The sequence below is a fragment of the Thunnus thynnus genome, chromosome 8, assembly GCF_963924715.1.
Source record: "Thunnus thynnus chromosome 8, fThuThy2.1, whole genome shotgun sequence".
Classification (NCBI taxonomy): Eukaryota; Metazoa; Chordata; class Actinopteri; order Scombriformes; family Scombridae; genus Thunnus; species Thunnus thynnus.
Window position 1 is genome coordinate 30,087,518 of NC_089524.1, and position 16,151 is coordinate 30,103,668.

The 16,151-nt window shown below is 37.2% G+C and overlaps 1 protein-coding gene across 1 annotated transcript; it reads left to right on the forward strand.

The window, feature by feature from the left end:
• Positions 1 to 909: 909 nt before the first annotated feature.
• On the forward strand, positions 910 to 5,127 carry LOC137188473 (E3 ubiquitin-protein ligase Siah1-like). Its single transcript, XM_067598140.1, has 4 exons — positions 910 to 1,016; positions 1,931 to 2,006; positions 2,624 to 2,848; positions 3,905 to 5,127. The coding sequence occupies exons 2-4, from the start codon at positions 1,944 to 1,946 to the stop codon at positions 4,280 to 4,282; spliced, it is 666 nt and encodes a 221-aa protein (XP_067454241.1). The 5' UTR covers positions 910 to 1,016; positions 1,931 to 1,943; the 3' UTR covers positions 4,283 to 5,127.
• The last annotated feature ends 11,024 nt before the right edge of the window (positions 5,128 to 16,151 follow it).

The window sequence follows — 16,151 nt, forward strand, 5'->3', positions numbered from 1 at the left end:
GAGTGACACATCACTATCACGTCACCTCAGCTGTCATCATTCAGGTGCCCACTACCTGCCACAGTTAGTAAGGGTGTTGTTGAATGTAGGAGCTACACTTGACAATTGAAAATGGCTTGTTCAACAGTGAAAAATGTGCATTTAAGGATGACTGGACGAAGGAATATGTGTTAATTTTGCCCGAGGGGAAGTTGGAGACCATTGTGCTTGATTTGCAATGAAACAGTGGCCATAATGAAGAGCGGGAATGCAAAATGCCACTATGACATCAAACATGCCTGTTTTAAACAAACCTATCCCAAAAACACTGAGGTAAGAACCACAAAACTGAATCAGTTGTAGTCATGATATCAAGTCTCCGACAGAACAATTATAAAATCAAACAATTTCAACAATGATTGCACTGAAGAACTCATTAATGAACACTTACACCAGTGTCTCCACCTGGCTATTGTACCTTTTATGCTCAAGTTTAAAGACATTATTACATGGTGAAATATCATCATGTAATGCACCCTTATTGGACCTTTGATGCGGTGGAATTGAACCACAACAACATGCAGCAGATTCAGCTTCATTAGATATGATGAGGTGAAGTTCTATTAGGTTCTCACACCACAGAAGAGTGAAAAAGCTCTCATTGGCCAACTGGTTGCCTCTTGATTTTTAACACACTGCATTCTGTAGGTCTGAACATTTTGCTAGCATGGCAGCACATTGTTGTAGAATCCTTCAACATTATCAAATAAATTCCTATAACAATCTTGTTTGTAATCCACTAATCACCTGTTCTTTTTCCATTATTTCAAATTAGTTAATCACAACAGCTCAAAGTTTTGCTCAGTGTGCAGTTTTAGTGCATGGAACACTTCATGATATTGGCATGTTTATTTTTAGACTGCTTTTTGAATTGGATTCACCCTTTGTTACCATGGAAACCACCTGTGCATCTATCAAACCTCTCTAACTCAGACCTACGTGAAGCAGCGGTTAAAGAAACTTCATTCACTTAAACGGTAGGAAAAAACAAACTTCATTTAGCTGTTTGTCACTTGTAGTTGATGGTCTAAGAAAACAATCAAGAAAACTTAAATCAAGACAAACAAACTTTGTGTGATCGCTAGAGCTTGACTGGCAACCACTGTTAGTTTACTAGGAGTTTGGTTATCAGAGTTACACTGTAAAACTTATTTGGTATTTAGTGAGATCAACTGATTTGAAAAACTGCTGTGGATGTCAAGATTTTTTTTTGTCAATCTAATGTTTCCACAGTGAAAAATGAACAGTCACACTCAAAACAAAAATATACATTTATTTATTCATGTGGGCATTTCATCTTATATAACTGCCTCAGGCTCAAGGTAGTCTAGTCAAAAAATTTACTTTTTTGTCCATTGGCCAAATGCTTAGGGAATGTTCAAATTTTACTAGCCACTCAATAAGTTAGATTACCAGCATTTGGCTGGTGACTGATGCTAATTTTGTGCCCTGTGTAAGATTTTTAGTATGTCTGAAACCTTAGTATCAAAGCAATAGTACATAAAATGCATACTATTTCCAGGGAAATATTACAGTGTGCAAGCACTAGACACTATGCTGGCATAAATATGCAATACAGTAGTGACAATGACAACAACATAACAGACAATGGCGGAAAGCAACTAAGACAGCTCTGGCATAACGTCAATAATGCTTTGCTAGGTGTAATATATTTTTTAATTTAGTTCAGACTTTATGGTTGGCTACCATGGTTATGAAGTGATGTGATAATTATGGCTCAGTGCATCTGGAAAGATACATACTACTGTTTGTTCACATAAAAGTATGTTTAATGATAGTACACATATTGGGTATGTAGTGCATAGTATGCGATTTCGGACACAATGTTATTGTCTTTATTTGACCTACTGTCTTTATTTTACAATGTCAGAGTTGATTCACGGATGGAGGAATATCAGGTAGAAGAAAAGAGTAACAGCATCAGCAAAATGAGTTCATCGCCAGAGGTAGGTGATTGTTACTTTAAAGCCGCTACATGTAGAGTTAGAAAGTTTCTTTGGTGGTAATGTGTAAATTAGTTGCCAGGAAAAATGTGTAGGGATGCACTGATTGCATTTTTCTTGGTTGATTTTTTTTTAGTTTGATATAATTAACAGCCTACAAAAAAAAAAAAAAAAAATTAATTAATTAATTTAAAAAATGTATATCTTCTTTAATAAACAACATAATGGTTTGCATATACAACACCAAACAGATTAAACAATTTCTCCAAATTAAAACAAAATAAAGTGCAGAAAGTTACAGAACTTATGACACTTTTTTCTACTATGTAAAATTCCCACACAGCAGAAAATCTGTTTCTGAACGTTTTTTTACAAGTATGCAAGTGCAAAAGAATAGTTAATATGGAAACTCATCTCATTAAATACAATACAAAACACAATGTGAAACACTGGACAGAGTGAAAAAACTTTCTGCTTTCGTTGAAGACCTCTTAATATTATGTTAAAATGTTCTCTGATGAAAAAGGGGGATTCCCCAGAGTTTGGTGAAGCTCTCTGGGATATTCCCATTTTCATTCAAGATTATGTAAAAAGGTCAACTGACCTGTTCTCTTTGGCAGACGGGTGCAGAGAAGGTGGCAAACTCTGTCCTCCTCCCCTGCAAGAACACCTCATCAGGCTGTGAAGTCACCCTGCCTCACACTGACAAGACGGAGCACGAAGAGCTGTGTGATTTCCGGCAGTACCCCTGCCCCTGCCCCAGAGCCTTCTGCAGTTGGCAGGGCTCTCTGGACACTGTCTTGCCTCACCTGATGGATCAGCATAAGTCCATCATCATGACACAGGTCAGGCTGCCACTGTGGCCCCTTCCCCATCTCTCCACGTACCAGAAATGAGTTGCCATACTGCTTATTTTGAAAAAAGGTGTTTTGTGTTTTGGGTGATAAATAATCCTTCAGGGTAAAGTCTTACTTAATGTCCTGTCCCCTGGGCAGGGTCAGAAACAAAACAGACTTCACACAACCATGCCTCTGACTCCACTAAACCTATAAATGATGTTACATTTTGAATAATTCCAAAAATGGAAATGTCAACTCTATTTAGATACTGCATATGTTGTCATCTACCCTGCCATAATGAGACATGATTTCTGCTCATAGTTCAGATACTCTGATAGTTCCACAGACTGATTATGTTTCTTTTATAAATGCACGATGTTATATTACAGATTACATTATGTATGTTTTAGTCATTTTACTCTGACTTGGATATGAATTGTCACGAGCACAATCTACTGTTTGCTCCAGCTTTAGGGTTCTGTTTTTTGTCCCGTCTTAATTTGCCTTTTCAGGATGTCAACACCCAAAAACTTAAAAATACTTCTGCTATCATTTGCCATTTCCAAAGTTCAATAACAGCATCTTAGTCTGCAGAAATTACTCTGTGCTTCATTTTAATTTATCACTACATGACAAGAATGAGGAAACATCAGCGTGATCATAATTCTTCACTAAATTATATCCACCACCACACTACATCTACCAACAATCCCACTCCTGCACATGATATTCTGTTTATACAAGGCAACTGTTGCCTCCTGCATTCTCACCATCCTAAATATTATGTGACCCTGCATACATCACAACAGTTGGTATTTTCCATCAGTCTCATGCAGACTCATCAACATCACCATATTTACAAACTGTTGATATAGGGTAAAAACAACTAGATTAAAATGAGTCATTCTCTAAAAGTATACAAGTAAGCAGTGTTAGGTTTTTGGAAATGCCATGCATGCTCTAGGCAAGGCAGTGTAGGAAACGGTTCTAAAACACTTCCTATTATATTGAAGCTTCAAGAAATTATGACTAAAGCTGTTCAGTCTGTCTATCTTTCTCCAGGGGGAGGACATCCCCTTCAAGGCCACATATATTAACCGGCCAGGTCAGTTCAACTGGCTAATGATGCAATCGTGCTTTGGCTTCGACTTCTTGATGGTCCTGGAGAAGCGAGAAAGGTACAATGGCCACTACCAGTTCTTTGCCATTGTGCAGCTCATTGGGACTCGCAAGCAAGCCGAGAACTTTGTTTACCGGCTGGAGCTGAACGGGCACAAGCACCGCCTGACCTGGGAGGCCAGGCCGTGCTCTATGGACGAGGACATCACCACAGACATCATGAACAGTGACTGCCTAGTGTTTGACACATCTGTCGCACAACTTTTCACTGAGAACAACAACCTGGACATGAACCTAACCATATTCAAAGGCGTATCATAAATATAAAACAACAATTACAATTCCCTAAAAGGCTTTTTTTATATTTACTGGTTTGTCACCTACACCCTTATATTAGTTATATTCAAGAATAAAGCCAATAATTCATTTTTATTATGATTCTTATGAATGTACATATGAATGTATGTGTGAAGTGTTTTTAAAAAAAATTACATTTTATGCCCATTTTTCATAATCACAAGGTTATATATCCATACTCAGACTGGCAGAAATATAAATACTCAGAAAAAATGACATTATTTTATTTTGAATACCACATATTTTATGTGTCATGGGTACAACTCAAAATTTGTTGAAGATTTTTTACAAAAACTTACTGCCTTACACTGAAAAAAGTGCAAAAATCTATGAAAATATCTTTCACTTCATCCTTTGAGATTTTGTTTTTGTCTCTCTGAGTCAACAAAACAAAGTTATTGTATTCTAATATAAAATACTGTTCTGCTGTATGACAATATTTTGTTACCCTGAATGACATGGATCTGCATTACTCTTTTGTCTATGCTGTGCAGTTCTCTCCTTATTAGACAATAACATCTACATTATGAAGTTAATGTGCCTTGAAATACCTTAAAATGCCATACAATAGTTTAAAATGATAATATTCAGTATTCATACAACAAGTACATATGAATTGCATGATTAAATGTTGCAAACTAGTGAAAACATGGGAAAACAAAGCTACAGTCAGTCAGCATAACAGGTGACATTGTGGTATAAAATGAAACTTTTGTTGTGCTAAAGGACAAAAGCATGATACTGAAGGACGGAATTCATACATAAATTATATTATATTTAACAGCCATTTCCTTGGACACCTATATAAAGGTATGACCTTGACCTATAAACATTATCCTTACTCTTCATATTTAATATAGCTTTTTATAGAATAATAACATTAAAAGTATGCTTTCTGTGTTGAAGGACATGTCTTTGTTGCAAAGGTTACTAGAATGTGAAAAGGTGAAATCATTAAATATTTCAGAGATTTACTCACCTCATCACATTGATAGAGGGTGTTCAATGGGTCTTCTTTGTAATGTCACACACTGTCACATGATTACCATGATGTGATATGCATTAAAATGGCTTTTTTAAAAAACCTTTGTTATACTGAATGACATTGATAAAGTGCAAAAGTCCGGACAAAAGTTATTCAAGTTTTTAAATATCTTTTAAATACAGTATGTCATTCATTATTTTGTACATTGTTACAAACACTAACACAATTATGCCATGGGTGTTCATTTCATTTCATCATCCACCCAAGGCTAAAGACTGTGCGTCGGATGTTCTTTAAATGGTTGACTGTCATTGATAGTTCATTGATAGTTGATCTTTTTTTCTTGTATGAGAGAGAAGAACTCTGGTATGTGTGTATGTGTGTGTGTGTGTGTGAGAGAGAGATGGATGTTTGGCACTCTTACTCAATCCTGCCTCCATCTTGCTCTGTCTGCCAGTGTTGGCCTCAACCACTGATTGACTAATCACCTAAACAGGAATGAGGGACAGTTTCTACCATTACAATGTTGCTATTGTTATTATTAAATTGATATTAAATGGAGATGATCATAATTATCCTTTTTTGTAGTGACTATAAAAAACAAAAATTAAAATGCAGTTGTAAAATTTGTCGCTAAACTTCAGTGTCTGTAGATGAAAGCAAGTTGTACTGGTTGTATTGTATAGGTTAGTACATAGTGATGGGTATGATAGGTTTTATCAATATACATTGATCTTCCTCAGCAGATTTGCCCACACCTGACTATGCAGTGCTATGCTTTAAATCCCACCGCTCTCATAGCATTGTTTCCAGACACACAAAGCAACTGTTTTCAGGGAAAAAGCTCTAAAAACCCACCATACACTTCCTGCCCAGCTCCAAACAGACAGTTGGCGACTAGCTGGTGAACATAGTGGAGCATTTAGCAGAGCTAAAATGAAGACTTGGACTTTCATACATAAGGATAGCCGTAAACTGACTTCGAATAAATGCTAATTATCCTCTGTATCTGCAGGATGTGTAAACAAGCAACTGGCAATAATTTCCATATACAGTATGTCAGTGTTGTGTTCACAGCTTGTTTCTGCTGCCCCTGAGTGGCCAAAAATATGCTAATGGACATGGGTTAATCTCATCAATGTTGGCTACAATTCCATGACAACAGGGCAAATTCCATGTACTGTTGAAGACCATGCTGCTTTTGAGACAATGGTGGACGCGGCACAGTGGATGGACTCAGCACAGTTCCCAGTGGTGTTCTGAATCTAAAACTAGACCAGAACGATTGAGTTTTGTATGCACATCATTTTTTCTATTCCCCATAGTCATCTTGCAGAGACAAGTAGTTAACAGTCTTTAGCTGGATCATTGAAATGTGCCTTTTGTTCCACTTCCTGTGAGCTGAATAGTAAATTTGGGGGACTTGATGATTACATTGGGGATTATGATTGAGGGCACCATCTCTGCTGAAAGACGGAGGCGATGTCCAGGGGATTCAAAAACTGCAGTATGTTTAATTAAAATGGATTCTTGAGGCTAGTATATTTCATTTATCGCCGATGTATTCAATTAACACACTTAGGGATGATGCTTATATTATTACAAGTTAGAATTTACAATAATTAACAACTGCCATATTTAAAGTCTTGGTATATGCTGCTTGGCCTGACTGTCATGCTTTGTAAATTGAATTCATTCCTGGGTTACAATTGCAATTGTCACAGGGGAAGATTACAGAAGCTGTGCAGCCAACCTAGCCATTTAGCTCCATTACACAGGTTCATGGTTCAGAGGCTTCCTTCTCAGTGACATGTACACAAACACTGACAAACTGACATCTGTTACTATTCATTTATCTGTTGCTTGCCTGACAGCTATACTTTGCTGCTTGGTTTGGATCAGCAAAATTAAACTACATTAAGACTTGAATAAAGTAGCAACAGAGCAAAAACATCAATTTGTCAACTGTAAAATGTGAGAAATAAATGCCTATGTACTAATATGAAGGCAGCTACCTAGGCATGAATCTCAAAATGCAAAGCAATTATCAGAGGGACTGATTCCCATTCTCAGCTCCAGTGGTCTGGAAATATCAGTTATGTTTGCATTTCACAAAATAATCTGTTAAATCCTTCAGTTTAGAATACTTACTTATTCATAGAATTGGGTTCAACTGAGGGTAGATCAGCTCTGTCATCAACTTGGCTGGCTGTTGAAACATATTAGGTTCTTGTGATTTTGAGAAGGATTTCCCTCACTCTGAAGGAGTTCATTAAGTAATTTATTTTTACAGGGAAATCAGACTGTAGGCACAGGTAACAAACATACAATAATATAATCTGTTGTATAGTTTTATGAAAAAACAATGCTTGATTTTGTAATTATTCTTATTATTACATCACATACCGCGCTCACCTTTTACACATACATGGACCCCAAACAACAAGAAAATAAAGCACATTTGAACAAAAGTGGCTATGTTGTCTTGTCTCTCCACTTTCAGTATTTGGTCTCTCCTTTGCTACCTGATTCCTGCTTTCACTTGCTTCCATCATTTCTGTTATCAATGGTAAACACTCATTTCTTCCTGCTGATATATTTGAATAAAACAGAAAACTAAACAGGGCTGCTGATACGGATATGACAATTAGCATATTACCAATTAGTTTGAGATATTCTGAGTAGGTTTAATTCATAACAAGGGAGGGGGAAGAGTTTCCAGTAGTGGTTTTACTAACACCAAAAGGCCACATGATGATGCTGTTCTCCAGATAATTGATGCCAACAGTGTGCACTGAAGTGGATGAATGTTCCCTGTCTTGTACTACTCCCCCAGTACCACCACCTTAGGAGTATTTTGCTGTCTTTTGTCCAAAGGTGACCAACCTGTGTGCACTGAGACGTTCATTTGATTTTGCGGCTACTATGTGCATGTTTTGTCTGGCTCTTGAGTGATATATGAGGCTGGTTAGTGAGCATGATTAACCCAAATTAAAATCATATACTGGGTTAGTATTTCTTCCCCAAAAATTCTACAGTTCTGATATTCTCCATCCCTTACTCCTCTGCACCGGTATTATAGCACTTCACATTTCCCTCAAAAACTTCAAGCCAGTAAACAGGGTTAGAGAATAATATTTTATTTCTGAAACCTTCAGATTCAGTTTTTAGAATGTCACTTGACCGGTCAATCGACTGATCAGAATGCATTTAAGGATCATATATATTTTTTGAAATCCCTGAGATCACATTCTTGGAACCCCCCACCAAGGTATTTCCAAAACTGAGATATTAGGTTTCCAAATTAAGTAATGTGATTCTTCCAAGAATTTGATTCATGATTTCCAAAATTGAGATTTATGAATTGATCACATGACATTCCAAATTTAAGATATAATTCCAAATTTAGTATGCTGTTTTCATCTGACTTCTGATTGGCTGACAGATAGATCAAGTGACTTCCAAATTGGAGATATTGCTTCCAAAAATTTGATTTCAGACTCTGTCGCCCTTGTAAAAAAGCCAGTATTGCAAGAGATTTGCCTATTTTCAGCATTTTTAAGATTTTATTGTCATGCCAGTGGATTCTTAAAACATACTCTCAGAGTATGTTTTGAAAAAGATATGATTTGGATAATTATTTTGGATAAATAGGATTTTTCCTTTTTTGGCCCAGCTCCAAGTTAAGAATATTTTTCCCTAAAAAACCCCAATTAGGGACTGAGACAAAGAATCATATTCTCTGGCAGGCTCAAAAGATGCTTTACACACAAAGCAGTGCATGAGATGTATAAGTGCAGGAAATCAAACTAGGCTCTTTGTGAGCTACAACTTGCCTTTAACACTGTACAACCTACCCTGTGTGATTTAAAACTTGTTTTGAATGCGGACAAAACAGAACTCATGATGTTTTTATATGCAAAATCAAAGCCACTGAACCTTCCATCTAATACCACTTCTCAGGGCTCTGAGTCTTTATCTCAGTCCAAGTACCTAGGAATTTGCAATTGATGATTCCACCTTCATTCAAGCCTCAGATTCAGCAACTGGTGAAAAAAATGAAGTTGAAATTGGGTTTTTATTCTAGAAACAAGTCTTTTCCTTGAAGGCCAAAAGGAGACTTGTTGCTGCCACCTTTATGTCCGTGCTGGACTATGGCGATGTTATTTACATGCATGCATCTTCACATTGCCCACACACACTAAATACTGTCTACCATGGAGCGCTGAGATTTAGTAGAAATCTTAAAGTATTGCTATTTATGTGCTCGGGTTGGATGGTCTGTCTTGTCCACCCGTAAACTTAAACATTGGCGTATTCTTATTTATTCTTGGTCTGCTTCCATCTTACCTAAGGATCAAAATCCTTTAAAAAAGTCTTCACTCCTAGGACTTATTCCTATTATCTGTCCCTAAAGTCTGTACTAAATTGGGAAAAAGGATGTTTAAGTATGCTGCTCCCTCTGCTTGGAATCAGTTGCAAAACTACCTGAATCTTTGGGAACTGGATGCATTTAAAGTAATTCTAAATGACTTAGAGGCACATCTGGCTGTAGATATTTTGATTGATTCTTATTGCCCCTGTTTGATCCCTTGTGTTAATGACTTGTGACAAATGTTGATTAATGTTTCTGATATTTTATGATTCTGTAATTTGTTCTATGTTTTCATTTTAAGTTGTTATATGTTTGTTTTATGTCTGCAACCTTGTTTATTGTGCTGCTGCCTGTCTTGGCCAGGACACTTTGGAAAAAATCTCAATGAGACTTTTTTTCCAGGTTAAATAAAGGTTAAATAAAAACAAAAAATAAGAATAATTTTTGGAAGGAAGTAATGGGTGGGGCAATGCCCTTTATTATATAAAACCCATGTATCTGCAGCCAGAAGGCCAGGACAGCAGAGTTATTACCTCAGGGATCCTTCATTCCTCCGAGGATTCCAAAAAATTAATTCATTTCTATCCCTTGCAGGTACATTGTTTTGACAGCAGATGGTACCAGTCCCATTTATCAGAATTTAACATGAACCTGGCCAACTGTAACACAGTAATCCCCGAACAGGCAGACCTTGACATTAGTTGACATTTCTGCAGAAATGCATTACCCTGAGCGACAGTATTCCCACATCAATCAAGAATCTATGAAATCTTCTATAAACATTTGATGAAGACATTTTACCTCTCTGCTTACTTTGAAAGCTTCTGCAAGTGAGTTGAATTATGTAAAAAAGTATCCTCTTTACAATGTATGACAATTCCTTTACTCTATTTAATGTTATATTTATTGTACTTAACAAGTGCTTAGGACCAGCACTTTGCAGAGAAAATATAACCAAATTATCTGCATACAAAATATGATTCTAGGCAATTGTGAGACTACAAGCATTCAATAGTCCACTCAGTTCATCCACATATTAGATGAATAAGAATTCCAATAATATCCCTCCCTGTCTAAATCTAACATGAAGAGAAATACAACCTGCATCATCTGATACTAATAAAGACAAGAATTTTGAATAAAAAATTGTCATCTGGCTTTCTCATAACTTTAGACACTTTATTAGACCTCACTCATCAAGTGAAGTCAACACTGTCAACAGCAAAGATTTTTGAAGTGCAGTCATTATATATATACAGTATATATATTTTACAACATCAGTATCACATGATAAAGAGGTTTTACTGCTGTTTACAGTTACTTCACTCCAAAAATCATAGCTGTTGCTTCACATATTCCGGGGAATTAAAGCACAACCGATTCCTAACAGCGTCAGCCACATTTTAATCCATCCATGTTTAATTTGACTATTAAATGCTTTGTTTATTCCTGTACTTACTAAAAAAAACAGACCTTGGAAAATGTGTATAATCAATACAGAAAAATTTGTCTGGGTATAGTGAGTAAAAACGCAAATAGCTCTGCTAAGATTATGGCACTTTTCCATAGTTTTGGGGGTAGTCATGCCAAGCCATGACTCGAGTCAAGCTGGCATGCTGTGAGTGTTTTTCCATTATACAGCACAACAAAGTAAAATAAGTTGTTTACCTGTTGGAGGTGTGCTGGTTGTCAGCAGCTCTTCATCAAACATCATCATCACTGTGGTTGTTTCTGCTTGTACTATTCCTCCCTGCATTATTTCTAACTGATCTGCTGAACAAAGAGCTCCAGATCAAGAAGCAGATCAGACCAAATGTCAAAAGCTGGTGTAGTCTGAAGCAGATTGGTTTTCTACAATAACACTGGATTGTTGGAGCTGCAGGATGTGTGCTTGAGACATTTCAGTTTTAATGTTAGGAAAAAACATACCAATACCAATGTGAGAAAATAAAATGTATTTTGTTTTGTGATTTGATTTTTGGCCGGAGTCTGAAATGCAGCCTAAGTTGGTAAAATCTCATCTGAACACAGATTTGTCATCCTGATTTCCTGCTTTGTATGTAGTATCCCCCCCCCTGTTTTGTTCAACTGTGTGTAGCTGGTGTTTATGGTGTTAATATTTAAATATGTTTAAGTATAGCACAACTTAATTAATGGCTGCCATTCAACTTCAATTGCAATACCTTTCCACAGAAAGAACAGGTTAGTTCGCCTACCAACAATGTCCTTTGTTCAAGTTTAATAATGTCTTTGAAGACTTTTTAAACGTTGCCTTTGGGTATTGTGGCACCATCTACACTTGCTAGCCACAAGCACGATACACTCAGTGACTTCTTCCTCATACCACTTTCAGTTGCCATATTATTCAGTTATGTGTTATCCTGTGTTGCATAATGAACTGCCTGCTATAAGATTTTGCAAGCACTGATGATACAACTCCAGTTGATTTAATACATTGTTTGGAATTGTTTGTGTGAGCTGGTGCTAAGATGACTGTGTGAGCAGAAAGAAAAACATATTGTTGACCACAGTTATGACAGATGCCATTGTTATGACAGATTTGCAGCATTCACTGAAACCAAAGAGCCCAGACACAGGCATCATAACAATGAATGTGGTGATCACAGCCTTGTTATTACTGGATTTTTAAATACTTTAAGTCTTCCACTAATTAGTTGTTGTTTGTAACAGCTGATATGAGAAGAAATAAACTCATTGCATCTTGCATCTTGTGTATGTCCCAGTGTTTTCATGGGCACTATTTCCTCAGTAAAAAGTACGTAAAGTTGTTCACAGTGTGATCTGTCCAGAAGCAGGAACGCTCTGATACTGTGATAAACAAATTTCTAAGTGAAACAACTTCTCCTACTTCTCCTTTCTTTTTATTAGACCCTCCTTGCCTGGTAATGGCACAAACCACATCCCCAGTAGTTTGTAATGCAGGGTTTTTGTTAAGTCTCTAGGCCCAAGCCAAGATGATTTTTCTCCAACTTGATAAAGCTCCTCCAGAGTAACAGAAGACGCACAAGAGTACACAGAGAGTACAAAGAGTATGCATTTTCTTTCTTTTTGTTGGCAACTGAAGGCATTCAGTGTATGATGTGGCCTCTTAGTAGCCAATATAGCCAAAAGTCTTGATGGTAATTGAATCTCCCAGACCTAACAACAAAGGTTTCACTAGTACTACCTTTGCCGTGATATATTAAACTGACATTTATGTGTAAAATCAGTGGAGTACCCCTTTAATGCATTGAACAGTAGTATTGAGATAGTATTGAGACAAAATGCTAAATTCATTACATTCATTCATCATTTAACAGCAGTTGATACTTTAACCTGCAATAGACTTATTTTTCTGTACCATTTCTTTTTATGATGTTTGCTAAATCTCTTTGCCTTAGTCAAAAGTCCACTCACAAATCCACTCAAGTCCAACAGAAGCAGCAATATACTAAGCAAGTCCATCACACTCACCTACAAACAGAAGCGAGCCCCACTCCTGACCTCCAGTTCAACTGCACCTCAGGTGAACTCATACAACTTGCTGATCCACAACTACCTCTGACTTGTAATATTATACAGCATGCCAGTCAGGTTATTGTTTTTCTTCCCCCTATCCTATAGGATAGGGGGAAGAAAAATCATTCAAAGTAAACCTGATTAAATGAAGGGCAAGGTGTTAGTAAGGGGACCATGGAAGACTGAAGATAATCCAAGAATATTGCGCTGCAATATTCATCTGAATATATAATAAAAAGCAGATTCACAACCGTTTATTGTTTTATTTCTCTTTCAAATAGACCTAAACTTGTAGTTCAGTGATTGCACTGGTAGTTATTGTGTTTACCCTAATGTTTACCCTTACTTACAAATGAACATGTTAGGAAATATCTTGCTTTAGAGGAATAGTTTGTTTGACATTTTGAGAAATATTCACAGTCTTGCTGAGAGTTAGATGAGAAGAACAATACCACTCTTATGTCTGTCTGAAGCTACCAAGAGATGGTTAGTGAAGCTTAGCATAAAGACTGGAGGCAGGGGAAAACAGCTAGCCTAGCTTTCAAAGGTATAAAAAATCCACCTACCAGGACCTGTAAATCCCACTCATTAACACTTGATGTATCATTTGTTTAAGTTAACAAAGCTATCTGTTTCCTCCTGTTTTTAGTCCCTATGCTAAGCTAAGCTAACTGGCTGCTGGCTGTAGCAATGAGAATGGTATTCATCTTTTCATCTAACTCCCAGCAAGAAAGTGGATAAACCTATTTCCCAAAATGTCAAACTAATCCTTTAACCATATCTAGATGATTCAAGCTGACTGATAAATTAGCAATGACTATGACTAGTGACTAGTGAAATCCCTTGAAGTGCTGCAAAAGATCATGAGCAAGTGCTGCTGCAGGAAATTTGGACTCAATCATATATGTATCCACATGTATCCTTTCGCCAACCAGAAAGAAGTCCTGTTATCAAATTTGTGATTGTGCCGCAAACACTTCACAGCAGTTTTCCACCGAAATACAGCTGAGTGCTGCCTAAGTCTTCATGTAAACTTATGTAACTGATAGCCGGCAAAATCCATCACAGTTATGCAATAAGTGCAGGGGCATTTTAGTCCTACTCAAGTTAGAACAAGTAGCCTGTTGGCAGCCTTTGCATTCATCTGCTGTGGTTAGATTGTGTGTGTGTTTGTGTGTGCGTGCACTTGTGTATGTGCTCAGTCTTGTGGAGACACGGTGGTATGTCCTAGACAGGCACTATGTGAGGGGTGTGTACACTACACAATGAAGCAGAATGTGCTGATGCAGCTCTCATAGTAGGAGTGATGGACCTATCCCTAACTTGAGGCGACTGTGGGAGCTCAGAGGAGAGATTTGTGCCTTTCCTTTCTGTCAAGCCGCCACATGGGAGTCAGAGTGGTCACAAAACTCCAGGTGCGGACAGCCCAGTGCCAGACAAGTACACAGACGCACAAGCACATGCCAAAAAAACAACAATGTAATTGTGCAACCAGGCAAAACTAGTCTTTATCACAATACGGGGCAATATAAAGGAACCAACCAACAATATGTGAACAGACATATGAATCAGAAGTAGATTCACCTGCTTTATTCCGAACTGTAATGCTGTGATACACATTCTGAACATAGTTTGGCCTCAGGTGACATGGAAGGCTGCGAAAGGAGTCTGCTGTCATAGATCATGTCTGAGATCTGTGAAACTACTGCTGCGTTTGTTCACATGTTTGTTTGGGGACCTTGGACAAATTTCTCCAAATGCTACATCTTTTCTAAGGCTTTTATATGACCTTACCGACAATAATGAGATCTAATGGCATCCAAGAGCAGCTGTTCCTGCCATTACAGATCCACTGCCGGACATTGGGAAGGGATGACTCAACAGCCCATATTAGGTCCAGTTTCCGTGCTCCTTACCCTTGGTTATGCATGTTGGTGCATTATTTTAGAATACAAGCAGTTTTTATGAAGCACAAAGTATGTTTTGTGTGCTGCTTTACAGAAATTATGACTCATTTCTTTGGCAACGTCTGGTCTTAGTTCTGTGTGTTATTGTGTTAAATATTCCCTGATGGTGAGTGTTAACTTATAACTATTCTTTTCTGATGTCTGGATGTGACATTAAAGATGACTTCTCTGTTGCTCTAAATAAATTTGCAGTTTTCCTTACTACTGTGCCTGCAAATAGGGGACCAACTTAAATATTTGGCTGTCTTGTAACTCTGTGAATTCCTGTTAATGTTGCTGGGTAAACCAATATACAACTATGATGATTACTGAGATCTCTTCTGATACAGACTCTAAATGGCCTTCAGTGTAATATATCCTCTGCAAGTCAGATTTAGTTGCATCAATATTTAAGCCCTGATCTCCTGTAACACTCATGATCATGCCTATAACTCATAGAAAGCCTAAAGGAAATTGGCATGTGTTTAAATTTTTGTAACCATGTTAGCAGCGTGTGGAAAATTTAAAGGTGCAGTGTGTAGAATTTAGTGGCATCTAACAGAACAGATTTGGCATAATATAATATTCATAAGTATGTTTTATTTAGTCTATAATCCCAAGAAACTAAGAATCATTGTGTTTTTGTTACCTTAGAATGAGCCCTTTATGTCCACATAGGGAGCAGATCCTCTTCCACAGAGCCCAGCATATTGCATTGCCATATTTCTGCAGTAGCCTAGAATGGACAAACCAAACACTGGTTCTAGAGAGGGCCTGCACATTTTTTACGAGTTTCGCGGCCACCATAGGTTCTTCTAAATAAAAACAACTCAAACAAAGAAATAAAGTAAAATACAATACATACTGTTAAATGTATTTCTTTGTTATGTATATGTTTATTGTGTCATAATTAAATTAAAAACAGAACTGCCTGTCAATTGTTGATTGGTTGGTAGGTCCAACAATTTGGTCCAGACTGAAATATCTAAAAATCTATTGGATGGATTG

Coding starts and splice junctions, on each gene's coding strand:
- LOC137188473 (XM_067598140.1), top strand. CDS start 1,944: ATGGAGGAATATCAGGTAGAAGAAAAGAGTAACAGCATCAGCAAAATG. Junction 2,007..2,623: donor AAATGAGTTCATCGCCAGAG/GTAGGTGATTGT, acceptor TCTCTTTGGCAG/ACGGGTGCAGAGAAGGTGGC. Junction 2,849..3,904: donor AGTCCATCATCATGACACAG/GTCAGGCTGCCA, acceptor ATCTTTCTCCAG/GGGGAGGACATCCCCTTCAA.